The 27,266-nt window shown below is 36.4% G+C and overlaps 1 protein-coding gene across 1 annotated transcript in view; it reads left to right on the forward strand.

Annotated features, from left to right (window-relative positions):
* LOC150083237 (tudor domain-containing protein 1-like) overlaps nt 1-27,266 on the forward strand; it is a 657,806-nt gene that overhangs the window by 360,878 nt on the left and 269,662 nt on the right. The window contains exons 14-16 of the mRNA XM_090378447.1: nt 7,090-7,203; nt 12,725-12,893; nt 22,046-22,226. Coding sequence (XP_090234573.1) covers nt 7,090-7,203; nt 12,725-12,893; nt 22,046-22,226 — 464 coding nt within the window. The remainder of the gene's footprint in view (nt 1-7,089; nt 7,204-12,724; nt 12,894-22,045; nt 22,227-27,266) is intronic.

Genomic DNA, 27,266 nt, shown 5'->3' on the forward strand with positions numbered 1-27,266 from the left:
TTTTCCAGGGTGCTGTTCATTCCAATAGAAACAGTGCAAGAATCACTTTTACCTCTGCCAGCGACTACTATTAGTCCATGTATCCCCCCCCCACAAGCTAGCAAGTTTCTGACCCATCTAACTTTGCCCCGATAGCATCAGTAAATATTCTTGCACCCTTTCTATTTAAGTGTATCCCATCCCTGTTGAAGCAGTCTCTCCTGTTAACAAGCACAAACCAAGCTAAGAAAAAGTGCTACGTCTTGAGCCTTGCACAATCTCTCCAGGGCCGAATTGATCAACAAGGCTCTCATCATTACTCCCACCTATCGTGTCTGGGCAGAATTGCAGACACTTTCAGCTAAATCTTCAACTGCTACAAAATTTTCATTAATTTCACATATGAAGTCAAGGAGTTGGGCTGTATCATTTACATCAGTACTGTCATCCAGTGGCACACTAAAACATTTCATTCGTTTTGTTTTTCAAAAGTTGTTTAAACAAATTCTTTGCAATATCTTCTACTCTTCGTGTAATTGTGTGTTGAGACAAACACATGTCTTGTATCATTTTTAATTTCTCCAGACAAATTTCTTCCACAACTTTTAAAATAAATAACGTTTAATAAATTCCCCATTGCTGAATGGTTTACTTTCAAAAGCGATCAGATGTGCACTTGATAACTGGCACCTACAGCAGATAAATTTCTTGACTGATACATTTTCAATCTGTTTTATTATTTAATTTGTTTTGTAACTTTGAACACTTGTCTTTTTGCAACACTCCTTTATATTGATCATAACAGTTATGCTTGGAATCAGAGTTGTTTTAAATTACTGTATATTCTTTAAAAACTGAGACAGTCTCCTTACACCAAATACTCTGCATTTTTGTCTTACTCAATGAAGAAATAATACTCTTCAGTAAACCTTTGATTAAAAACAATACACTCCAAATTAACTTTACTATTTTGGTTTTTTAAGGATAATTTTTTAAAATGAACAAGTTAAATCAAAATAGAAGAATTTCGCAATATAAAAAGATTGATATGTACATAACCGTATATAGCATATATATATGACTGCGCAGTACACTGATACAGTCGAGCTTGATGCTTGTCTGCCCTTTATATGCAGTATTGTGACTCACTTTCTGCATGCGCTGTATATAAAATTATTAGCAGGCTGGATATGGCCCGCAGGCTGTAGGTTGGACACCACTGTTTTAGATGATACAATGGTTACGACAGTCATTAGGGTTAGCTACTGCAACAGGATTTAGGAAAATTGGGTTGATTTGCTAGGTAATGGCAGCTGAAGTGTAACATTGACAAATGCAAGGTACTGCACGTGGGTAACGGTAACCCCAGAGTAATTATCAACTGTGTGGTGCTATACTGGGTTTGGAGAATGAAAAAGACCTGGGGGGGGATAATTGTGCAGCCAGACATGAAATTCTCTGAGCAGTGTGGATATGCTGCCAGGCAGGTTTTGTCAATGTCATACAGAAACTTTGCTAGCTGGGATAAGGAGGTGATTATCCCTTTGTATAAGGCCATGGTTAGGCTGCATCTTGAGTACTGTATACAGGTCTGGAGGCTTCATTGCAGGAAGGATGTAGATCTGTTGAAATGAGTGGAGAGAAGGACAACCAGATTGGTGAAGGGAACAAAAGGGTGCTGTTACTTAGAAAGGTTTCAGTTCTGCAAATTGCAGCATCTTGAGACCAGGCAGCTGCAGGGAGATCTGATTGAAATGTTTTAAAGCCTTAACTGAATTGAGTAAGCTGAATGTTAGTGGTATTCTTCCACTTGCTGGGACTACACACATGAAGCGGCATAAATTCAAATTGAGGAAGCAGTGGTTTCAGGATAGATGTGCAGAAGGTTTGCCTTCAGCCAGCAGGTGGTTTATTATTGAAACAAGCTTCCATGTGTTGTTGTGGAAGTGGCTGGGTTTAATAAATTCAAGGGAGAACTACACAAATTCTTGGTGCATAGGGAGGGGGTGAACTGTTATTTTTTTTTATAGTTTGTTTTTGCTGGTGCTATATATGCTTGCTTTCTTGTATCATTTGCCACTACTACTACTATTTGGAGGTACAGGATCCTTTGTGAATTCCATCGCTAAAGACTGTGTGGACACCTGCTCATTTTCATACAAAACTTATAGCCGTACACATTTCAAGTACAGTGGATTCCGTTTATTTGGGCCACCGGTAAATCGGGGCAGCTGTTTATTTGGGACAAATGTTAAAAAACAGAACCCAATCGAGAAAATAACCAATAACCAGGGTTTACTTCGCTTAATTGAGACAACATGTCGTTTAATCCCGACAGGAGACCGCAGCACTGGAGATTACCCTACGATTGTCTCTGACCGTACTACGTGGTTTGGTCAAATTTCTGGAGGTCACAACCATAAAACAATAAAAACAATTAGCAGTCACCTGTTTATTGGGCTTTTCTGTTAATGCAATCTATCATAAATGGATAGTAAACTTGATCTTATTGAATTTGCAATAATACCGACAGCTGGAATTCTGTGGGTTATTATGGTGAAATGTGTTTACTCTTACATGGCATCTTCAATCATATAAAAAAAATTAATTTTCATAATCTTCTCTTCATTTCTATTTTTAAAGCTTCGTAACTTGTTACTCCGTTCTCACTTGCGCATATCATGTTACTTGCAATTTATGTGCGCCTTGTTCTTTGTTATTGATTGCTTATCTTTTTACTGTTTTAAATTTTAACCCCCACCCACAAATGTCAGTGAACAGAAATATCAACTAGTTAGTATGTATTAATTATTCTGATTATCACGTATATTCTTCCAATTTTCATGTCATTTAATTTTTTAATTGGTAAGGTAATAAAGTGTAAATTTTTGCTTAATATATCTTTACTTATATACCCTGTGGATAATATTCCTCCTATTTTCACTAATTAGAATCGCTGTTTAATAGAATTAAAATTCAATTCACAAATGCGATCACAATGACCGGTGCTTCTACACATCATATAGTGAACGGTACTTTACTGTGGTGAGTCCATTGCAACGTCATTTGATTGTACATTGACCCAATTGTAAAGCGGGGATCCCTTGTATTTTTAACTATTTACGTGAAACTTTGGATAATTGGGGCAGGTGCTTAATCGGGCCAAAATGCACTAGTCCCGATGTGTCCCAAATAACCGAAATCGACTGTACTTTTTAAAAGTGCAATGCCCAAAGGATTTTTACAATAAGACTCAAGGGGTCATCAGCAAAGTAAGTACATGGATGCAAATTGATGGCTTCAGATCTTCTTCACGAGAAACATGTATTCATTTCCTTCAGCCTGTTAGACTTCATCCCAACCCAGAATTAATATTAGATGGATAGTCATTACCTGTCCAAATCAGCATTAATTTTTTAATAGTTGTTTTTGACCATAAGCTAAATTTCTTAGATTAGCTAAATTAGTTTAAAAATCTTTTAAAGTCTTTTCTGAAAGTGGCGGAGGAAGAAAGTTTTCGAAGGATGACGTTTACAATGCAAATAAAACTGGTCTTAATTGAAAGTCACTCCCTCTTAAATGACTTGCATCACAACACAAAATGGCTGCTTCTGGTTTCAAAGCTAACAAACTGCATGTTACAGTTATGGCGTGTGCAATTGCAAGTGGACAGCATGTTTTGCCATTGTTGGTGATTGGAAAATGCAAGAATCCAAAATGCTTTAAAGGTATAAAACTTGCCTACCAGTACGACATAAAGCACAGAAAAATACTTGGATGAATTCCAACATTTTTTTGGATTGGTTTAGTCAAGATTTTATTCCAAGTGTGAAGAGACATCTTGAAAATGAGCATAAAGCTGGTAAAGTTTTTTGCTTATTATCAATAATGCACCATTCACCCTTCCCTTGAAAAACTGAATTAAATTGACAAGAACTTCATTGTCAGGTGTTTACTGCCAAATGTTACACCTTGTTACACCAAATGTTACACCTTGATCCCTGCAAGCAAGGGATCAAGGTGTTGAAGAAAAACTAAAAAGGATTTATAAAAACAAATCTCGCTTCGCTTGCTGCATTTTAGCAGATGCCTGGAACACTTTGTCAGAGGTAAATCTGAAAAAGGCATGGCATAAACTTTGGTGTGCTGCCGAAGAGACGGTCACACATATACAAGATTTGAATTGAAGACATTGGTGTGTTTGTAACTTTATTTCAAGGGATTCCTAGATTTTCTGAGTGTGGGCAACATGATGCAGAGGCATAGTTTTAAAACAACAATGCTGATGATCCTGGTTATCATTTTAACTGAAGAAATTGTTGCATTAGTTCTGGATGAAGATGCTGACTTTAACCAAGATGATTTTGATGACAAAGAGGAAGCAGGGAGTGGGTACACTCATGCAGAGGCCCTTCGCTGCACTATTATTATTATTATTGTTAGCCATATGGTGCAAGAAAGTCTGAGGCTTATGCTGCACCAGCCAAAAAAATTTCCCGGATTGGAGAGAGAGAGAGAGAGAAGAGAGAGAGAGAGAGAGAGAGAGAGAGAGAGAGAAAAAGAGAAAGAGAAAGAAAAGTGATGATATCCAGCTCTGCAGTGTCATAGTGTGAGCAACAGTCTGAATGCAGTCCTACGGAGACACTGCTATTAGATACTATAAGACCTCGCCGCAAAAAAAAAAAAACAATCTCACATGGTTCAAAGAAAAATTCAAGATTACATATTTTAAAATATAAACCTTCCCAAGATTAATTATACTCTTATTTGTGTGCAATTATTTGATTTTTTTATTTTTATTTCTTTTTATGTAAAAAAAAGTGTGATTTATAGTTACAACCATGAAAAACAATTAGGTAAGTTCAAATAAATATAAATGCATTGTTCCTTCAAGACCTTTTGGTTATTATTTACAAACAATTTCCTAAATCAATTATTTTTTATAATACTTCATATTTCAAAATATAGTAGTAATAACTGTGCATACAATAATTTAATTGTAGGCCTAATTACACATTGTTTTGTATAAACTGGGTTTATACAAAAAAATTCACATGTATGTTTGATTATCCAAACTATTCGATTAACCTAACCAACCCTGGTCCCAATTAGTTCTGGTAATCAATGTTATACTGTATATTATGGGTTTGGTTGCGGTATTTTGAAATGAATAAGATTCATTTTTAAGACAGCTTATGTATTATTGTGTGATATTTGAAATTGGTCATTCATTAAATTATTAAAATTTCAGTATATCTTTCAGTGGAGATGATAGAGACCTAATACTAATTTCCTTTGATAGAGACATAATTTTGATATTTTTGGTATCTGTTGATCAGAATTCTTTAGAATCTGCAACTTCAGTGGTATGAAAACTATTTTTTTTTTTTTTTTTTGTTAGCCAGTATTATTCTTGAAATTCTAAATCACTCTTTGAGTGTTGAATGCTGCATAGTTATTCATTATTCATCTTTGAAGAACATTATTTACAAATTTTCTTAAACTTATTGTGATTGCATTACCATTTTTCAGGAACTTTGTCCTTTAGAACCCCTGTAGTATATTTCAGCTTTAAGTTCATTTTCGTTTATTTTGATAATGTTTAGCATATTGTCTTAATTGCTGCTGCTTAACTGTGGATTAGTTTTTTCCCTGTGAATGTAAGACAGATCTGTAAGTTATTCACACATTTCCCTGGTTGGTGATCAGCCAATTAGTCACGTATATTTTAATTGAGCCAGGGATAATAGGTTCCTTTTCTTATCTCAGAAGTAACTTTTTGTTGATTAGTTTGTGTTTGCATGGTGTTGGGAATCTACTTGAGTATTTTTAGCGATTTAGTTGATGTGCTCATTATGAACCCTTACTGCAGCCACAATCCTTCTTTCATCATATGCTTGTGTCATCTATTGTTGTGAAATATGAAACAGCAACATAATTAACTATAAATCATTGAGGTGAGTAGGAGTAAAAGATATTGTTTAGTGTGTGTGTGTGTGCGCATGCACACGCACGCACGCAGAAAAATTATCTTTACACATAGAAATCTGCTAAACCTTCATTTGTGGCACCTGATGGGTACTGGTGAAGAAAATGTGGCAGTCTAAATAGTGATATCAAGAAATATAATATGTGCATCCATATAAAAATATATATTCACCTGAACTAAGCAAAGTACTGTTGTGAGGCAGTTAAACTTTAGTGTATATTTATTCCTTTGTTGGTTATGTAATTTACTACATTGGAATACTTAGTACATTTTGAATATTATATACTATGGTTGCTGTGGCATTTAATTTTTGCTATAAAAAAATTATTTTCCTACTTTATGTAAATTTTAATATTTTATCTTTTGATTTAATGCCATCAGTTATAGATGACTGGGCATTGTAATCCTTCAGTGTGTTTATTCAGACAAACACCACAAGCTAGATTATTACCAATGTCAGTGTCCTTTATGATAAAAAAGTTCATCACGTGTCACTTTAGAGTTCTGTAGAGTGAGTTCACCCCCCCCCCCCATTCTGTACAATGCATAAATTTGCTTCTGTACATACTCTTGAACAGATAATGTGACAAGACCATGTGACTGACTGTAGCACTGTCGGAACTGGTTTGTTTATATTTTAAAGTCTGAGTAGCTGATGTGCAAGATGTTTTCATGGAAACATGATCAAGATTATGCAAATTGGCACATTGCATCCAAATTCGGCAACATGCTATTAACCCTCAAAACAAGCATGCAGCCAACCAAGTAAACAAAAACAGTTTTACTTCCTAATTTTAACAAGTCATATTTTTTTTCATAGCTAGTAGAAGGCTTTCATTTCTTGACATAAAAATATAATTTTAAGAGATGAGAATTTGCTTCAGAAATAGATGTTTAACAGAGATCTGTCAAAAACAAATTTTTTTTTTTTTTTTTTTTTTCCTTCTCCATGTACCTCTGCTAATGCCAAGTACAAAGGAAAACAATGTACTTTATCACAGTTTCTCACTTAACTATTCAATTTGCACTTTGTTGGATATGACACTTTACAGAATACTGGACTGCTACTTCAATTACTGATTAGTGTTTGGATGGAAATTCACTTGAAATGTATTTTACAGGTTAACGAGGATGGTACTTGCCTTGTGAACTACATCGACTATGGCAATTCTGAAACTGTAAAAATTTCTGATATGAGCTATCTTCCAGGAAAACTTCTCACCTATTCTCCTCAGGTATTTATCAGTCTCATTGGTTATTTACACATACTTAAAAAGTTGAAACAGTATTATTTTTTTATTGTAAAAAGTTTATTGCACGTGGTGTTATTTTGGCTATAAAATGAAAAGTATACAATACTTAGGATGATGAATTATGTTTGTCATTCAGTAAGTATATTTGTACTCATTTGCATTCCTTTGTGATTGTAATTGTATACTTCCTCGAAGCTTATTAACACATTCACTTGGAGCACATTCTGCATTTGTCAGTGTTAAACTTCAGTTGCTGCCTCTCAGCCCATCTGCCTAACTTTCTTAGATCCTGTTGCAGTAGCATACTGTCATTTACAACCCTGACGACCTTCGTATTGTCTGAAAACTTGGACATTAAGCCTGATATACCTTTATCAATATTATTGATAAATATAGAAAACAATAATGGGCCCAACTAAACCTTGGAGGACTCCACTAACAACATTAGTCCACGAAGAGCAGTGTCCATTGATTACCACTCTCTGTCTTCTCTGACTCAACCATCCCTTTATCCATAACAGAAACTTGCCCTTAATGCCATACTGTTCCAATTTGTACAGTAGTCTTACATGTGCAACAGTATAAAAAGCTTTCCTGGAATCCAAGTATATGATATCAAAATTATTTTTTGCATCCAGTTCCTTTGTGATTACATCATAGTATCCAATTAAATTGGTGACACAAGATTTCCCCTTAAAAAACCTATGTGTGTCTGAACTATAGCTTCACTCTTGTCTAGATGATCCTGCATTGCTTCTCTAACCAGTAATTCCAATATTTTCCTCAGAACCGAAGTTAAACTAATAGGTCTGTAATTACTTCTGTCATGTTGTAATTATTTATGTCATCTTCAAATTGAATTTGTGTTCCCCCTCATGTGTAGTTTGAGCAAGAGGAAGGATTCCATCGGCATTGAGCTTACTCAATCCATTTAAGACCTTAAATGTCTTCATTGGTGCCTAGTCTCCAAAGGTGCGCATAGCCACAGCAGCTTATGCGCCATTAAACACCCATACACCACACATACCCTGGTCTCCAGATACTGCAATTTGCAGAACTGAAGCCTTTCCTGGTAAGAGCACCTTTTTGCTCCCCCTCAACAATTCTGTTAATCTACTCTGCACCTTAGGCAGAATGTGGATTTTTCTAAAAGATTTATATTCTGCCTAAAATGAAGCTTCCAAACCTGTACTGTATTCAAGATGTGGCCTGACCATGTCTTATACCAAGGTTTCTCTGTGTTCCATGAAAAATCATAATTAATAATAAAAAAAAATAATAATAAAATAAATAAATTTTGCATATTTGTAGCAGACACCACTTTTGTATCATTATAATTTTTACCTTTTTTTTTCCAGTTATTAATATACTGGCATAGACTAATAATCAAATAGGCCACGGAACACTTTATTTTGGTGGGCTTTACATAGAAGTGGTGGAACCAATGTTTAGTCTCTAGAGCTAAGTTCCGGTCAACCCTTCCCTCTCTTCCATCATGCAGTATGATTGATGCCTTTTGAGGTTATGATGAACATCGTGGCGAGATCCAATATTCCTTACATTTTGAGAGTACAGCTCTAAAACGGTGTTCGCAGGCGGGCCGCTAGTTAGTACACTGGACCGAACCTGTTGGTACCTCTCTAGGAGACTTCCGGATCAGCTAGTGTATAATCTTGCTACCTCTACTCTGCCAGATAGTGACTGGAGGGAGTCCAAGTAGTATGTATGTGGGGAGCATTGTCGAGGCCACATTATGTCAAGGATCTGGGTATATTCTTACCATGTGTACGCCATATCTAAAAATTTCATTACTTCATACGGCATGTCCCATCCACTTTTTCTTACTATTGAATACACAATAAATTGTCAAACTAGTAGAGCAAGCTTATCTGCGAAAAGATCTAAACCGCCAAAGCACTTCCTAATTCATTTCACAAATATATGTGGTCTCAATTCAAATCTCAACGATGTCCATTTCCACTTGCAGTCTTCCAAACCCCATGTACTTTTTCTGACAGAATCTCAGTTATCAGTTGATTCAACTACTGCTCATCTCAGATGCCCAAATTATTCGCTGTATGATTCCTTTCGCCTCAAAAGTGGTACTTGTGCATATGTCCATTCTGATATTCGCTGTCAGAGACTTGGCAATTTGGAATCTCTTCTTTTTGATCTTTTCTGGCTTAAAATCTCTCTACCTCATTTGTCAAATTCATATGTTGTCTCTACCGTTCTCCCAACTCCACTAATCACTTGGAGCTCTTTGACTTCCTCTCTTTGCAACTTGACTTTCTCCAGTCCAACTTTCCTAAGAGTGAGGTAATTTTCCTTGGTGATTTTAATGTTCACAACTCCAGCTGGCTTCCGTTTTCTAGTCACACCAACCAAGCTGGTCGTGATGCTGAGGCTTTTGCAATTACTAATTACCTTGCACAGATTGTTCATTTACCTACCAGAATACCGGACAATCCTAATCATACAGCCACTTCAGATCACAACTTGGTGATTGTCTCTTCTCCAATGGAATCTTTATCTCATGGCTATTCCGAACCTTGTGTTGTTTGGCATTACAAGAATGCAAAATGGGATGACCTGCGAGACTTCTTTTCTTCTTTTCCTTGGTTGGATTACTGTTTCAAAACTTCTGATGTCAACGTTTGCTCAGATCGTGTTAGTGAAATTATTCTTGCAGGAATGGAATCCTTTATCCCACACTCCACTTTAAAATCTCATCCTTTATCTAAACTTTGGTTTTCCAATAAATGTACTAAGGCTGTTCAAGAGAAGAATGTTGCATATTGTAATTGGCTCGTTTCTAATTCTCCAATTTCATTTTCTGCATACACCAAAGCTCGCAACAATTGTAAAGCAGTTATTAATCAATCAAAACTAGAGTTTGAACAGGCTAAGAGTAGAAAACTTGCTTCTTGCCCTAATGGTAGCCGAACATTCTGGTCCCTTGCCAAAGCTATTGGCCGCAACTTTTGCCCATCTCTGCTCCCACCTCTGTTCAAACCAGATGGTTCTGTTATCACTTCAACCAAGGATAAAGCTGACCTGCTAGCATCCCATTTTTCTTCCAACTCATGTATTAATGATCTTGGTAAAACACCTCCCTACATGCTCCATTCAATGCTCCCTGTGGTCTTCTGTCAAAAGGATGTCAGAAAGATTTTGACGAATCTTGATGCTAAGAAAGCTCCAGGTCCCAGTGGTATTTCTCCACTTGGTCTGAAAACCTGTGCTTCTGAACTTACTCCTATTCTTTGCCGCCTTTTTTCACTTTCTTATTCCAAAGGTGTTTTTCCTTCTGCTTGGAAATTTGCTCATATCCAGCCAGTTCCTAAAAAGGGTGACAAATCCCTCCCATCCAATTATCGTCCCATTGGAATTATTCTACTCTTTCTAAAGTAATGGAGAAATCAATTAACTGCCAACTGTTAAACTACCTAGAAACCTTCTGTCTGATCAACGATCGCCAGTATGGATTCCGTCAGTGTCAATCCTCTGGTGATATTCTGAATTATGTTACCCATTTATGGACTAATTCAATGGAAAGGTTCGGTGAAACACAAGTAGTTGCTCTTGACATCTCAAAGGCTTTCGATCGTGTTTGGCATAAAGGTCTTCTAAACAAGCTTCCATCTTATGGTTTGCTACTGTTTTTAGTAATTAGTTATCCAGTTTTCTCTCTGATCGCTCACTTAGGTTGATGGTAGATGGCTCTCTGTCTTCTAACTTCTCCACTAATGCCGGTTTCCCCCAAGATTCAGTTCTTTCCCCCACTCTTTTCCTCTTGTGTATTAATGACCTTCTTCCATTGACTGGAAATCCTATCCGTAGTTTTGCCGATGATAGCACATTGCATTCCACTTTCCATTTTGAGAAACCTTGTCCTGCTCAATCAGCTTCAACTTCTCGAAAATCTGCTACCAATTCCTTAAATTGCCGATCTTCAGGTAATTCTCCAGTGGGGCAAAGACAACTTAGTTGATTTCAACCCTTCTAAAACTCAGTCTTGTCTTATATCTTGCAAAAAGGATTCTTCTGCTCCTATGCTTATGTTTAATGACACTCCGATTTCTAGACAAAATTATATATCTCTTTTGGGGATTACCCTGACTTCTAATCTCTCTTGGCACAAGCACATTACAAATATTGCTTCCTCTGCATCTAAAAAACTTGGTTTTCTCTTTCGCTCTCGGCATTACTTTTCTTCCAAACAGCTGTTCACTCTGTATAAATCGCAAATCCACCCTGCCATGGAATATTGTTCCCACATCTGGGGTGGTGCCCCCAAAACCTCTCTCAGGCTTCTCGATTCCATTCAGAAAAGGGCATTTAGGTTAAGTAATGATTCATTTTTAACAAAGTCTCTGCACTTGCTGTCTCATAGATGTACTGTTTCTGATGCATGCCTCTTCTACAGATACTTCCATGGGCACTGTTCTTCTGAATTGGCTTCTATAATTCCCACTCTCTCTCTTTCAAAACAGTCCAAACATGTGCCGCCACCAGCCAACATCCATTTACTGTCCATCTCCAAACTCACAGAACCAACTTTTCATTCTCCTCGTTTATTCATTCAACTGCCATTTTCTGGAACAACCTTCCTTCATACGTATTTCCTGAAAATTACAGTCTGCAGAAGTTCAAGTCCATTGTCAACAAATATCTTCTTTCATCTTCTCAACCTCCAACCCAACACGGTACTAAGTACTATTGGTTCTAATATCTCTCGTGTTTGGGGTTTACATAAAAAAAAAAAAAAAAAAAAAAAAAAAAAAAAACACATTATTAACATAATACTAATAACATTCCTATTATATATTGTCTCCAGAGCAAAGTTTCACCCCCTCCATTTCCTTTAACCCATGCATAGTACTGCCACAGTACCATGCATGGGTTAAAGGAAATGGAGTAGTACTAATACTAATATAAAATAACACTAATAATATAATACGTACTAGTACTAATACTGATTAATACTATTATTAATAGTATTAATTAGTGTTGATACTATTATTGTTAGTATTAATGATATTAATTATTAATACTAATAATAGTATCAGTACTAATACTAGTATACTGGTAGATGACTCTCATCAACCAATGAAGTTATGCTATTTTGCTTATTGGAATGGCTTAAAGTGGCGAAACCCATGTTTAGTCTCCAGAGTAAAGTTTCCGGCATCCCTTTCCTCCCTCCCCATCTTCTACAACCATGCATGGCACTAAGTACAATAGGTTTTGATACCTTTCATTTTTGGGGTTTTCATTAAAAAAAAAAAAAAGTAAGTAGTGTTAAATGGTGTTCCCAAGTGTGAAGAAGTTCCACAGAATAAATCACAGAAAATTCCTTGTTATAGTTTAAAATGCTCTGGTAATGAACATAGGTGTGCTTTTTAATAAATATGTTTCAGACACTATACAGTAATGTTCATAAATTTAAACACATTAAAATTTATTCTGTTGTGATTATAATTTTTCTTTATATTTATAGGCTACTCCTTGTAAGCTTGCAAATATTTCACCCCCAAATAAATCTAAAATGTGGAGTCCAGAAAATTTACAGACATTTGCCCAGTTACTTTCAACAACTGTACTTTATGCAAAAATTGTGAGAGTGACGGATGGTGATAAATATGAAATTGATTTAATTAATAAAGAAGGTATGTTTGCATAATTTTTCTGTTAAAAGTTAATTTCATTTTATCTGCCAATAAATTAGTTTAATTACAATTTACAAATATGAGTATTATTATGATTTTGAAGTGTTTTGTGGTGGTTGTGGAAATGGTGATTTATTATGTAACTTAATTGCTCGATTAACTTTGGCATGATTATGAAACTCATGAATTTTATTATGAATTCCCAGGATTATTTTCTGCAGTTTATTCCTGATTTTTGTAATAATTATAATAATAATAAAAAAAATAATAATAATAAAAAAAAGCTAGGTAATGTATGTGTCACATTGCATTGTAACGAAATTCAGGTGCAGTCAGTAATGACTTCTAATGAAGTTTTAAAAGAATTTTCCTTTTGGTGTACCACACTAAACATCTGAAAAGTGACCTGATCATTACCCAGCATCCAATTTATATGGCGTGTTGAGTCTTAGTACAGGTGACCCCCGCTTAACGCTGATCATTCGTTCCGGAAAAACAGAGCGCTAAGTGAATCCGCGCTAAGCGAGCGCCGCTTTCCCATAAGGTAACATATGTATTTATGAGCTGCGGTCGGTGCCATAGGATATTTCCTAATAAATAATAAACAGTAATGAAAAGATGCACAAATGTCGGTCAAAATATTTAATATTCAAATATTTGCACATATAAAATATTCTGCATTGCATACGTATAATTATGTGGTAACTACTTGCGTATCGAAAGTAAATTTAAAATTCCAATTAAAATAATGAATTTAATTTAATTGATGAATTTAATCATGACAAATGTGTGGATTTTGAGTTGAACTTTGGCGCTCTTCCAAATAAACTAAAAGGGGTATTAATTTTAAATCCCCCGCAGCGTTACAACCAACAATAAAGTCAACCGATCCTTCACCGCTTTGAAACCTGGCATGTTTTTTTCTTCTTTCAATATGAAACTTCTTTTAGGCATTCGTTTCCACAAAAGTCCTGCTTCAGCTATGTTAAAAACTTGTTGAGAAGTATAACACATAATACCCCCTCTTCAACAATTTCAACTAGTTCTTTTTTGAAAGTTTCGGCTTCTTGATCTGCACTTGCGGCTTCTCCCTGGATTTTAAATCTATTCAACCAGCCCTTACTAGTTTTAAATGGTTCCACATTTTTTTTTTTTTTTAGGCGAGTTTTCTGCAGATCATCATATTGGCTAATCTCTTTCACTCTCTGTCTCTGTTTTTTAATATTTAACTTAACTGAATTCTGCATTGGAATATTATATTCAATAAAATTAAAGTCTTTCCATTTCAATCCTAATAGCCGGCCTAGTCCTAGTTGCTTGCAGTGGAACAGCTATCTTTCCCGCTGCAAAAATTAATTCTTTATTTTTTTATAATTGTTCTTACAGTTAAAGTTGCAAGTCCTAAATTATGGCACACATCCGTTTGTCGTTGACCGGAATCGATTCGCTTCAAAACGTCTAATTTAATTTTCAAATTCAGTCTTTTTCTTACATTTATAGTCTTCGTACTGTGCCCAGACGTTGTTGCATTTTCATTCCTATCCGTCATTATTAGCTCTTCGAAAATGTAACTGCGTTGGTTGAATTAATTACGATACAATGTTCAAGTAAACTTTCCGTTACGCACGATGTCTAATACTCTACTGAGTGATGACTAGACTTCGGATAAATGCATATAACGCAAATATTACTTGATCATTTTTTAAAATGTTGATCTCGGAACTACGTAACAAGTCACTGTACTGAAACTAAATTAGCGTGCGAGAAAATTTCACTGAGCGTGGGAAAATTTCTCAAGTCGGCGTGGGATACGTTTTAATGCTGTTTTGCTATTCATTTTCAAGCTATCGACTCCATCAAATGAAACGATTTCGTTAAATATGTCAAAAATTCAATCTGTAAAAGAGCGTTATAGTGATCTGTGACAGCGTTATAGTCAGATACGGGTTATAATATAAGAACAGCGTTATAGCGAATCAGCGTAAAGTGAACCGCGTTATAACGGGGGCCTGCTGTACTAAAATTCACCTTAAAATCACCATAGATCACAAGCTTCTGTTCACTCTTCATTTAGCTCACCTAGCTATATAAGTTGAAAATTACACTGCCATAATTATCAGAGTTTCATACTGTCTGCGGCATAAAAGATAATGTTCTGCAGTTTCTCTGTAACTGTGTACTTATTCATGTGTCATTATCTGATACCATAGAGCCACCGACACCAAAAACAGGAATAAACTAGGCTTTAACCAAAGAGATATTGCCGACCACCACAAATGCATGCATGCATGCTGGAAATCAGGATATCAGCAGTTTGCTGTAGAATATTCAAGATGATAGGAGACCTACCAGTCCCTCTGTGACTGATTGAAAATTTCCTGAAGCAGAATGAGCCATTCACTGCACTGTTTTCCCCCATGCATAATTAATTCTTAGCCATTATAATGCCTCTACACTGGCTCCAAAGGGATGGTTTACCTCCTCATGCATTAGTTGTGCATTGTTCTTGTTGTCTTGTGATCAACCTTTTGGTGGCATGCCGTCGATTACCATGGATTCGTCCTCTGACTGGCTGGACTGGCACACTACACTAACCTTGGCTAACAACTTCCTCTCTGGATTATTCATCCCCCCCCACTTACTAATTACTCAAGTTCTGTGATCTTAGTGATGAATTGTATAGCAAATTCGTAAGAGATGAGCCCATCATCAAAACTAATTTGATGGATTCAGGTCTAATCAGACACCATCATTCAAAACATCATCATCCTCAGTTGTCTTTTACTAACATTCCAGATAACACAATTGAAATTTCTGACTCATCCAGAGTAGTGGCACAGTGAGGAAATTCATTTGCCTCATGTTTTTCAAAAGGATTCATTCCAGAACAAATGTGAAGAAATCAGTCCTCTTCTTAAAGCAAACAGAAGAAGCTCCTGTGAATGTTCCCGTAATCGAAAACAATTTTTCTGTTCGTGAGGTTCTAACTGGTTTGCTCTTAAGACTGTCCGCTGAACCAAGATCTTGCTCTGTCTTTCTGTGCATTGCAGTCATGCAGTGCATACAAAGACAGCAAACAGAGACACACAAAGAAAGTAGAACACATGAAACTGAATGGTGAGCTTTTGAAGTAACAATAATAAACTAATTTAGGATATTAGTTGAATTTTATAAAAAGAAAGGAATTATATCCTGAGATAAGGTTTGTATATTTAAGTTATCTAAATTTTTTTTTTTTTTTTTTTTTTTGGAGGGGGGAGGACTATGTAGTAATAATTATTCTTGGAATTTATTGTTTTTGTCTCAAATCTTGTCAAGATATCAGAAAAGCATCTGTACAAAGACTTATTATAGTGTTTACAATACTTGCCTATTGTTAATTCTAATTATATGTTGCATGCTTGCTTTCATCAACTTCCACTTTGACAATCTTGAAATATAATATTACTCATTACACATTCATGAAGGAATAAGTAGGAATGTGTTGGTTAATAGTGTCTGACATAAGAGTAGTTGGAGAGAAGTTAAAGAGGAGTGTAATAGCTTTATGAAATTAGCTCTATTATGATAAATAGCATTATGTTTGAATATGTTTAATTTTTTTAAGTAGCCAAAAATTGTCAAATTAAAGACTTCGCTTTAGATTATTACAAACAAGTAAGGCAAGAGGATCAAAGCTAAGTCTAAATATATTGCCTAGTTGGAATATTCGTTATGATTTAATATGATAATGGAACTATGTTATAGACATAAACAATCTTAGATAATATTATTTCCACCTGGTGGTAAATTGAAACAAATGGTACAATTTTATTAGTGGCTGAACATGACTGCTAAATATGCTTTACAACAAACAGATGATTTTTTTTAATGGACTGGTGTGTTCATAATGCCAAAGCTAAATACATTACTCTCCTTTCTTTTTTAAATGAAGAGTGTTTTGGAATTATGTTTGAAATAGATAAATTTAGTTGATTTAAGGATTGCTTGTCTTAGTCTAGAGAGAACTGCTGATTCAAGTTAAATTGTTATGACTTTGTCAGAAGGTAAACTTACAAGGGAAAAAAAAAAAATATATATATATATATATATATATATATATTTCAAGTGAGCTAGAGTTGCATTTAATTCGATAATTTGGAATAACAGCACAATTTATGAAGTTAACAATGTGACAACTGGAAGGTAATTCAGAAAGCTGGAACCTGATTGCAGTGATAAAGGGAAACCCAAAGTTAACTGGGAAGTATGTTAAAAGGATTGAGTTTCCTCAGTCTGTATGGACTGTGTATGGCTTATGGGGAAGAAGTTTTCTAAATGTGCACTGTGCTTATTAACAGGACAGGCTATTTTTAGAGGGATGGGATACACCTAAAATTGATGGGTTGCAAAAATATTTGCTGATGCTATCAAGGTAGTGGTAGGTGGAATGGAAAACTGCTAGCTTGTGAGGATACACAGGATAACAGTTTAACAACCACTGCAGGCAGAAGTATAAGTGATTCTTACACCATTACTAATGGAACAAGTAGTAGCCTTAGAAAGTGAAGTTTTGAGGATTTTGAAGCCTGCTGGAGCTCCTCATGGAAAGGAAATTAGATGGGCAGTGTTAGAATTACTAAGAGTAAAAACACTTGCATGTATACTAATGATAGGGGCACAGTAAATAAATTTGATGAAGTATTAAGTCATTAATTGCAGACATCTTAGGTATATCGGTGACATGGTGTCACTCAGACTTAAGGATGCAGAATTTGAATATGAGGGAGTACAGTGTACGTATACAGACAGGACAGGAAGTGAATGGTGGAGGGTTATGTCTTATTTAAGAAGCACTTAAAATAATAGATAGTGAATCCAATTGACATGAATGGCAGTGCAGTGTTGAGTCTGTTTGATGTAGCATAATCACATGATTGATTTAACGTAATTGACATGAATGGCAGTGCAGTGTTGAGTCTGGGCGCCTCCGTAGCCAGGTGGGCAGGAGCAGCAGTGCGTAGCACCCGCTTTTTGATCAGACCGGGGTTCGAGCCTGTGACCACCAAATACGGAGGATGCGGAAAGGTCGGGGAATGACCACCGCATATCCCCGGAGCAATATGGCCTCAGTTGCTAATGCTCCTAAAAAAACCAAATAACAAATAACAAGGGTTGAGTCTGTTTGATGTAGCATAATCACATGATTGATTTAACGTAATTGACATGAATGGCAGTGCAGTGTTGAGTCAGTGTGATTTAACATAATCACTGATAAAACAAAAATGAGAGTAGGGGTGTGTTTTATGGCTAAAGACAGTGATGAGTCTAATGAGCAAGCGTAAAGACAAATAGAGTAGGCTGATAAATCAGATAATCTTATAATGGGGAAATTTTAACTTTCCAGATATTGAATGGAACTTGTCGGTCAGTCTCTTACACAGTAGAAAGGCTTATTTGGATTTATTGGATGACTGTTTGCTACACCAGCAAATTAGAGAGGCAATGAGAGAAAGCACACTCTTAACCTGATTATTAGCAATTCTTCGTGCATTAAGAATCTGCAGATAATAGAACTGCTAGGAGGCAGTGAACACAATGTATTTATGTGGGATTTACTTAAACACTACAGTCAAGAGCAAAGGCTTTTGCTTTTGTAAAGGTAACTACGGTGGTCTCCGACAGTTTTTAAAATCTACTCAGTGGGAGTGATGATGTTACCAAGAGTGGAACGTAAATGGGAGGTATTCTGGTTGGTAATTGTAGTAGATACTATGGTTTTTTTTTTCCCCCAGCTAAGAGATACTGTTCATGGTCTAGCCCTAAATCATTGTGTAATGAATGGATGACTCATGGTAAAGAAGAAAAATACATGGAATGCATATAAATTATCAGGTGATACTGAACCTTACAGCAGATATAAACTAGCATGAAGTCAAGTCACAAAGGCAGTTAAAGGCAATGAAATAGATTATGCGAAATCTCTGGCTAAGAATGCAAAGGATAGCAGCATAAATTCTTTACTTATGTTAAACACTAGAAGGAAGGGGAATGGATCACATTGGTCCACTAGATATGAATGGTTTAGCTGCAGGTGATCCTGCTCATGTTGCCAACAAACTGAATAAACATTTTTCATCTACATTCGCACATGAAGAAGAATTTTTAAGGATGGGGATGCCAGAAATGCATCATGTTCTAACAGGGATCAAATTATTTTGTGATAATCGAGAGAAACCAAGTTGGTATTATGATATCTGAGAAGAAATTGTGAAAGCTGAAAGTAAACAGTGTACCTGTGGCTAATTGGACTTAATCAGTTATGCTAAAAGCAGAAAAAAAGATAAGGAAACTTTTTTTCCTTCCACATCTATGAGAACATCACTGGATTCAGGATTCTTAAAGATTTGAGATGTGCAAATGTTCTTTCTATTCACAGAGGTGGATAAAAGGATGAAGTGAGTAATTTCAGACCTAGATGCAGACAGAAGCTTGACTTCTGTTTTAAGGAAAGTAATGGAGTAAAGCTGAATCTTCCAGACATCAGTGCAGCTGTACAGCAATCACAGCATGAAGTTGTCAAGGGGCAATCTATTCTGACCAATGTGATGGGATTCTGTGATCCAATAGCAAAGGAACTGGATGCAAAAAATGATTTTGACATAAACTCAGATTTCATTAAACCTTTGCTGTTCCACATGAAAGACTGCTGTACAAATTGTAATGGCGTGGCATTAGTGGCAAGTTGGTTAACTGGATAAGAGGATGCATGGGTAGCAGAAGATAGAAATTGGTTATAAATGAGCACCTCTCTCTTCTTGGAATAAACTATAATAGCCTTTTGTTAGACATTAGGCTTAAAATATGAACAATATTCTTTTCATCACTGTCTAAATAGAAAATGGAAATTAAAAAATTTATAGTAGCAAAATAAAGTATAATTAAATTGTAAGAACTACAGGGAAAAAAATATAATACTAAAAACTGGTAAAATGGTATATATCTTACCAAAATGTAAATATAAAGAGTGTAAAGTGAAGAAAATTTAGGTTGCCTAATGAAGAATTAATGAAAATACCTGGAAAAGAATATAACATTAATTTGTCCATTGATGCCCCATCTTAAACCTATCTCCCCCCCTCCTTGTCCCATCAAGACATAGCTACAAGACATGCCACTGGATGAAAGATTAATGCAGTTTTTCGAAAACCCCGTGACCCAGAAGGGTCTGAGTTAAGCGGCTGTACATTATGCCTTCAATAAACAAACACAGTTGTGGTCAGTAGCTCAAAGCCATGAAAAATCAAATATAAAACCTGTGAACAGAATGTAAATATACAAATACAGGGCCTCTAGTGAGAATAAAATACTTGGCAATTCAAACTTAAATATAGTTAAAGGTTACCCTATAATTAATGGAGTCTGATATGTCAAATATTTGGCATTTGGAATAATGTATTTTAAATAGCAAAGGCATGGTCATGCTTTTATATAAAAATGTATAACCAGAATTGACTAGAAAGACGATTTAGAAAGACAATTATATTATACTGAGGAATATGCAGGAAACACTTCAGCCAGTCAAGGAGACATATCTCACTGGCATTTCAGTTTTCACTTAGGGAGGGGGGGGGGATACCTTCCATTCATTTTAGTTTTTCATTTTTGGAATTACTGGTGTTTTGGGGTTTTCCTTCTCTTCTTGTCATTTCATTTTTGTGATATAAGTGAACTGTGTATCTTACTACATCAAATTTTCGTTTACACATTTCCTGTCTGCTCAGTGTCAACACAGATATTGTTTTTACTTCTTGCACTGATTAGTGAAGTTAAGTAGGGTTTGGTGCTTCCAACTGAAGTGGCCATTAGGTATGATTCTGTTAACAATATTAAGGAACTTTTCCAGCAGAGACAAGGTGGTGATTATACCATTGTATAAGGATATATCGATTACTGTGTACAAGTCTGGAAGTCTGATTTTAAGTCTGGAAGTCTGATTTTAAGTACTTTTCCAGCAGAGACAAGGTGGTGATTATACCATTGTATAAGGATATATCGATTACTGTGTACAAGTCTGGAAGTCTGATTTTAAGTAAGGTATGGATCTCATGCAGTTGGTGCAGAGAAAAGATACCATTAGTCAACATCTGAAGTTAGACTTCAATTCTGAAAATTATAGCATTTTGAAACTAGGCTACTGTTAAGTGACCTAATTGAAATGTGCAGGGCTTTAAATGGATTGAGTAAACTAAATTCTGATGACGTGCTTACTCTTTCTCAGAAAATGCACATAAGGGGATATAAACTTAAATTGAAAAAGGATGGATGAAAGATAGATAGGTGAATATTTGGTTTCAGCCTGTGAGTAATTTTTTGTTGCATCAAAGTTTCATCTGGAGTTGTAGAATTCGATAGTTTGAATAAATTTAAGACTTCTTGACAAATTGTTACAGAAGATGGACAAATGAGGTGGGTAATTCCCCCCACCTCATTTGCATCATTTGCTACTATTAATATGATCAGTAATGGAAAAATTCATTAACCAGCCAAGATTGCTTTGCACATTACATTCTACTTTCCTAAATCTGGCAATCTCAGGACCAAATCCTTGCCAGACTTAAGAATTTTCTGGATATTGGGTGGCTGTATCATAGTCCCTCACCAAAAAAACTGCATTCCCCCCTTTTGCTATTGCAGTTCTGATTTTATTCGCAAATGATTTAATTGTTCTTAAAACATTCAGTAACATGTTTGCTGCTCGATCATGACCCTAATGATGTTGTCAGTAATTCTAACCACAATAGTAATTATATAAACTCACAACTTAACAAATTTTCAACATAATTGGAAATTATTGAAAACTTAGGCCCAGGGGTAAAATCTCCAACCCTCGCAGTTAACTGCAATGCCAACTTTGGTCAATGTTAACTTTGGTCAATGGCCAGTCCTGGAATTGAATTTACCAATGCTTGGCTGGTTTGCCACATTCTCCCATTTTCCTAAACAAAGCTAGAAAATAGGTGTTGCCATTTAATTGCCAGATTTGGGAAGTTTCACTACTTATCTGTAAAGAAATAGTTTTTATAAAATAATAGAATCAACATTTTTAAGGCCTAATAGAAGTGTATTTTACAGCATAAAAATTTTGTTTCGTTCATTCTGTTTAAAATTAGGTAACAGTATATCTGACTTAATGCATGTTTTGAATGCTGCTGAACTGACAACAGCCAAAGAATCAGCCATTTTGGTTTCAGAAGAAAATAGTAATGAAAATTTACAAGAGGAGACAGAGAAAACTGAACAAGGAAATGCAAAGCTTTCGCACATTGAAAAAGAAAAAATCCATCATATTGGGTAATGTGCATTTCTTCTATTTTTGTTTATAATATAAAGATTTGATAACTCAAATTTTATTACTTCAAACTTGGACAACTTCCTTATCACAAAAAGCACTATCAGAAGATATCACAAAATGGATTAAACTGCATTTAATCCATTTTGAGATGTCGCAAAAGTTTTGTGAGTGGGTTCTCCAAAACCAGGGGGAACTTTTTTACATTTTTCTGGGCTAAATCCAAGCAGAAATGGGCAAAGACTACATTAGTACATGTTTATTGCACCAGTTCATGAGATGTTCCCAACAGTCTATAACTGACTGTTTCAACGTAACTAAATCTTTCAACCACTTACTACTCCCCTCCCCTCCCCATTCCCAGCAGAAATGCTGCTATTTTACAGTCGTGCTGAAAACTTGCAAAAAGGAAATAATTTTCTGAGGACAAAACAGGAGTAACAATGGACAACATAAATCAAGTGGTTGAGATGATAGACTCAAGCCAAACTGGCTGCAGAAGTAACCACAACTCTGATATAGGGATAAAAGGCAAAAAATTGATACAGGTCCAAACCCCAGCACCTGGGTGTCGGATAATTTGCTCAAATCGTGACCACCAAATATGGTGGATGCGGAAAGGTCAGGGAATGACCACCACATATCCCTGGAGCAATGTGGCCTTAGTTGCTAATGCTCCTAAAAACCAAATAACAAACAAACATTTGTTCAAATGATCTGGCTCTTGGCAAATTCTTACCCTTTCTTTTATATAGGAGTATCTAGAACATATATAAATCTAAAGCAGCCAAAATCTAAAATAACCACCCTTTATTGAAGCGACAAACGAATGAAATTCAGAACAACAATTTCACCAACAAAATCACCGCTCATGCAACCTTAAACATCTCAAAGAAAAAAAAACTTCCTTATATGCCACAAGAAGAAGAAATCCAAGATGAACTGCATGGACAGAGTGTTACCCATCCAAAAAAGATAACAATCAAATGACATTGTTGAAGTAATTACTCCAACAAGAAATGTAATTTTAACTTTCAACACATCTAAGCATTTAACCTCCATGAAAGCAGGACGATGGCAGCTCCTGATAGGTGGCCAAAAGGCAAAAAATTGATAACAATACAGATGAAAAGCATTTTTGTACCTGATAATTTCACTCGAGTGATCAGGCCATTGGTAAAGTAGGATACCTGAATTATCCACATGTGCCATATGTACCGGATTCTGTCTAATGCTGCAGATGCCCGAAGAATGGACATTCCCAGTCTGAGATGCTGGGAATGTCCATCTGTGAGTTGTGTCATTCTTGTTATCACATATGCGGAATTTTCTGTAGCTGATATAGAAATTTATTTTTGTGTTCTGGATGTATTAGCATTAGTAGAGGCATACCATGCAAGAAAACAAACTTATGCAGCATGGGGGGGAATGCCCCCATTTCACCCTTCCGTTCGTTCCAAATACCAGTCCTTCTCAGCCTTAAATTTATTTAGCCTATCAACTTCCACAACAAATGATGGAAGTCTGTTATCCTATCAACTACCCGCTGGCTAAAGGCAAATTTCTGCACATCTGTCTTAGAACTGTCTTTCCTCAATTTGAATTTATGTCCTCTCAGGTGATTATTCTGTGAAAGAGGAAGAATCCCATCAGCATTGAGCATGCTCAAACCGTTCAAAGCTTTATACACTTCAATCAGATCACCTCGCAGGTGCCTAGTCTCCAGACACTGTAATCTGCAAAACTTCAGCCTTTCTTCATAAGAGCAACCCTTCGTTCCTTTCACTAATCTTGTTGCCCTTCTCTGTACTCGTTCTAACAGCTCTACATCCTTCTTAAAATGAGGCCTCCAGACCTGTATATAATACTCAAGGCGTGGCCTGACCATTGTCTTATACAAGGGGATAATCACATCCTTATCCCTGCTAGAAAAATTCCTGTATATCATTGACAAGACACCATGAGTTAATCTTGCAGACCGTCTGCACTGCTCAGAAAACTTCATATCTACCTGCACAAATACCCCCAGGTCTTTTTCATTCTCTCCCACTGTGTCAGTGTAGTACCACAGAGTTGATACGTTACTCTGGGGTTACTGCTTCCCATATGTAGTACTTTACATTTGTCAATGTTAAACTTCATTTGCTACCTCTCAGCCCATTTGCTCAACTTTTCTAGATCCTGTTGTGGCAGCATACTATCATTAGTGACCTTAACAATCTTCATATTGTCTGCAAACTTGGATATTAAGCTTGATTTGCCGTCATCAATAACATTTATAAATACAGAAAACAACAATGGATCCAACACTGAACTCCGTGGACTAATAACATTAATCCACCAAGAGCAGTGTCCATTGATTACCACTTTGTCTTCTAACACTCAACCATCCCTTTATCCATAGCAGCAATTTGCCTCCAATTCCATACTGCTCCAATTTGTGCAGCAGTCTTCCATTGCCTTATTCCCTGCATCCAGTTCCTTTGTGATCACATCATAGTATCCAATCAAATTGGTCAGACTAGACTTCCCCTTAACAAAACCATGCTGTGTCTGAGCTATAACTGAAGTGTTGTCTTGATGATCCTGCAGTGCTTCTTTAACCAGTGCCTCCAATTTCCCTGGAAAGAAGATAAACTAACAAGTCTATAATTACTTGTGTCACTCTTTGATCCTCCTTTGTGAATTGGGGTCACATTTACACATCTTCAGTCCATGGGTACCTGAGTCCAAGGAAGCTCTCATAATTATGGCTAAGAGTTTGCTTACTTCCTTTGCTGCCTCCTTTAATTTAACTGGATAGATCCCATCCACCCCAGGTGCCTTTTTTATGTTTATCTTCAACAATTTCTCCTCCACTTTCCTCTCAGTTATTACAAAATCATCTAGCTCACTGCCGGAGTTTAATTCACCTCTGGCATTCCCCTCCCTGAATAACTCCTCATGTATGAATGTAGATGCAAAATACTCATTTTGTTTGTTAGCCACCTGAGCAGGATCATCAACAGTTGAACCATCAGTATCCAGTGGACCAATCTGAATCATCCCTTTCCTTCTAGAGTTTACATAGGTAAAGAACTATTTCTGTTTTTCTTTGCATCCTTTGCCAAAGATTTCTCATAATCTGCCTTTTCCTGCCTAATCTCATTTGTAACTTGGTTACAAACCCGCTTATATCTATTACAGGCTTCTATTTCACTCATTAATTTATATGTATCCCAGGCATTTTTCTTCTCTGCCACATGTCTCATTAGTTCATCTGACATCCATTTAGGCATTAAACATTGAATAATATTTCTTAGTTGATATGCAAAGCCTAGTAGCCTACAAGATTAATTCTTTCAATACTTCCCATTAAGAATTTGATGTTTGTAATGTCATTAGTTGGTCCCACCGTATCGAATTTGAATACTGTCTCAGACCTCTGTATTTGCCTTTACGAAAGCAAAATTCCTTTCCTTTACCCCTGATGGTAGTTACCTCTTTGAATAAATCCCACTTCAGCACACTGCAATCACTGCCACCTAGTGGTAGTGATCGCAGTGTGTCTTGATCTGATTATCACTACTGATAATCAGATCAAGAATATTACTATCTCTAGTTGCCTGCCAAACATGCTGGTGTAGAAAACAATCATACAATAAATCCACAAAAGCCTTGCTAGTGTGTGAGTGACCATCCCCCAAATTCCAGTCAATATCCAGGAAATTAAAATCCCCCATTATAAGACTCTCTGATTTACTGGCCCACTCTATTTCTCTGTGTAGTGTTTATTATACTCACAGAGTCATTAGGCCTATAACACACTCCTACTCTCAATTTTGATCTCCCAGTGCTAATGTCACACTAAATTAACTCGACATTGCACTGTCCAGCGATGTCGGCTGGCTTCACTTCCTTTTATTTTATATGTTTCTTAACTAATAGCATAACCGCTCCTCCCTTCCTATCCTGTCTATCCTTCCTGTACACATTGCCCTCCCTAAATTCCAGTTCTGCATTCCTTATATGAGGCGCCACGTAGCCAGGTGGGAAGGAGCAGCAGTGCGTAGCACACGTAGTGCATAGCTTCTTGATTAGACCAGGGTTCACCACCAAATACGGAGGATGCGGAAAGGTCAGGGAATGACCACCACACATCCCGGAGCAATATGGCCATAGTTGCTAATGCTCCTAAAAACCAAATAACAAACAAAAAAACAAGCATTCCTTATATCTGTGTGACATCACGTCTTTGATATCCCAACAATATCTGCCTTTGATGTTTTGACCAACACCTCAAATTCATCAAATTTATTTACCAAACTCCTAGCATTGGTGTATACTCAAGTATACATGCACCTGTTCTTATTCTGAGGTAACCTAACACAACCCATGTGTTTACTTGTACTGCAATGACTCCCAGCAGTCTCTGAAATATGCTGAATCTTGTTTTCCAGTCTGCTGCTCATTCCAATAGAAGCAATGGAAGAATCACTTTCAATTCTGCCAGTGGCTACTGTTAATCTATTAGTCTGTGTATTCCACAAAGCTAGCAATTTTCTGACCCACCTAACACTGCCTCGATAATATCAGCAAATATTCTTGCACCCTTTCCGTTTAAGTGTATCCCATCCCTGTAGAAGCAGGCTCTCCTGTTAACAAGCACAGACCAAGCTGAGAAAAATTCTACCACTTGAGCCTTGCACATTCTCTCCAGGGCCAAATTGATCGACAAGGCTCTCATCATATATTCCCTCCTATCGTGTCTGGGCAGAATTGCAGACACTTTCAAATTCAACCCTAATTCACGGCTTTTTTTCAACAGTGACCTGTACTTGTTAAGTAATTACACCGGTCTCCTACTCTTAATATCATTAGTGCCAACGTGTACAACAGTATCACCTTTTGTGCCCTTAAAAGATGATATCTGCTCTACAGTGTCATCACCCTTTGGCCCTGGCAGACATACCCTGGTCCTGTTCCACCTATCGTTTTTACACAATATGTTTCCCATTTCCCTGACAATAGAGTCACCGGCAACTACTAGTTCCTGTGGGATC

Source organism: Mastigoproctus giganteus, chromosome 7, assembly GCF_048544385.1.
Source record: "Mastigoproctus giganteus isolate SK-2022 chromosome 7, ASM4854438v1, whole genome shotgun sequence".
Taxonomy (NCBI): Eukaryota; Metazoa; Arthropoda; class Arachnida; order Uropygi; family Thelyphonidae; genus Mastigoproctus; species Mastigoproctus giganteus.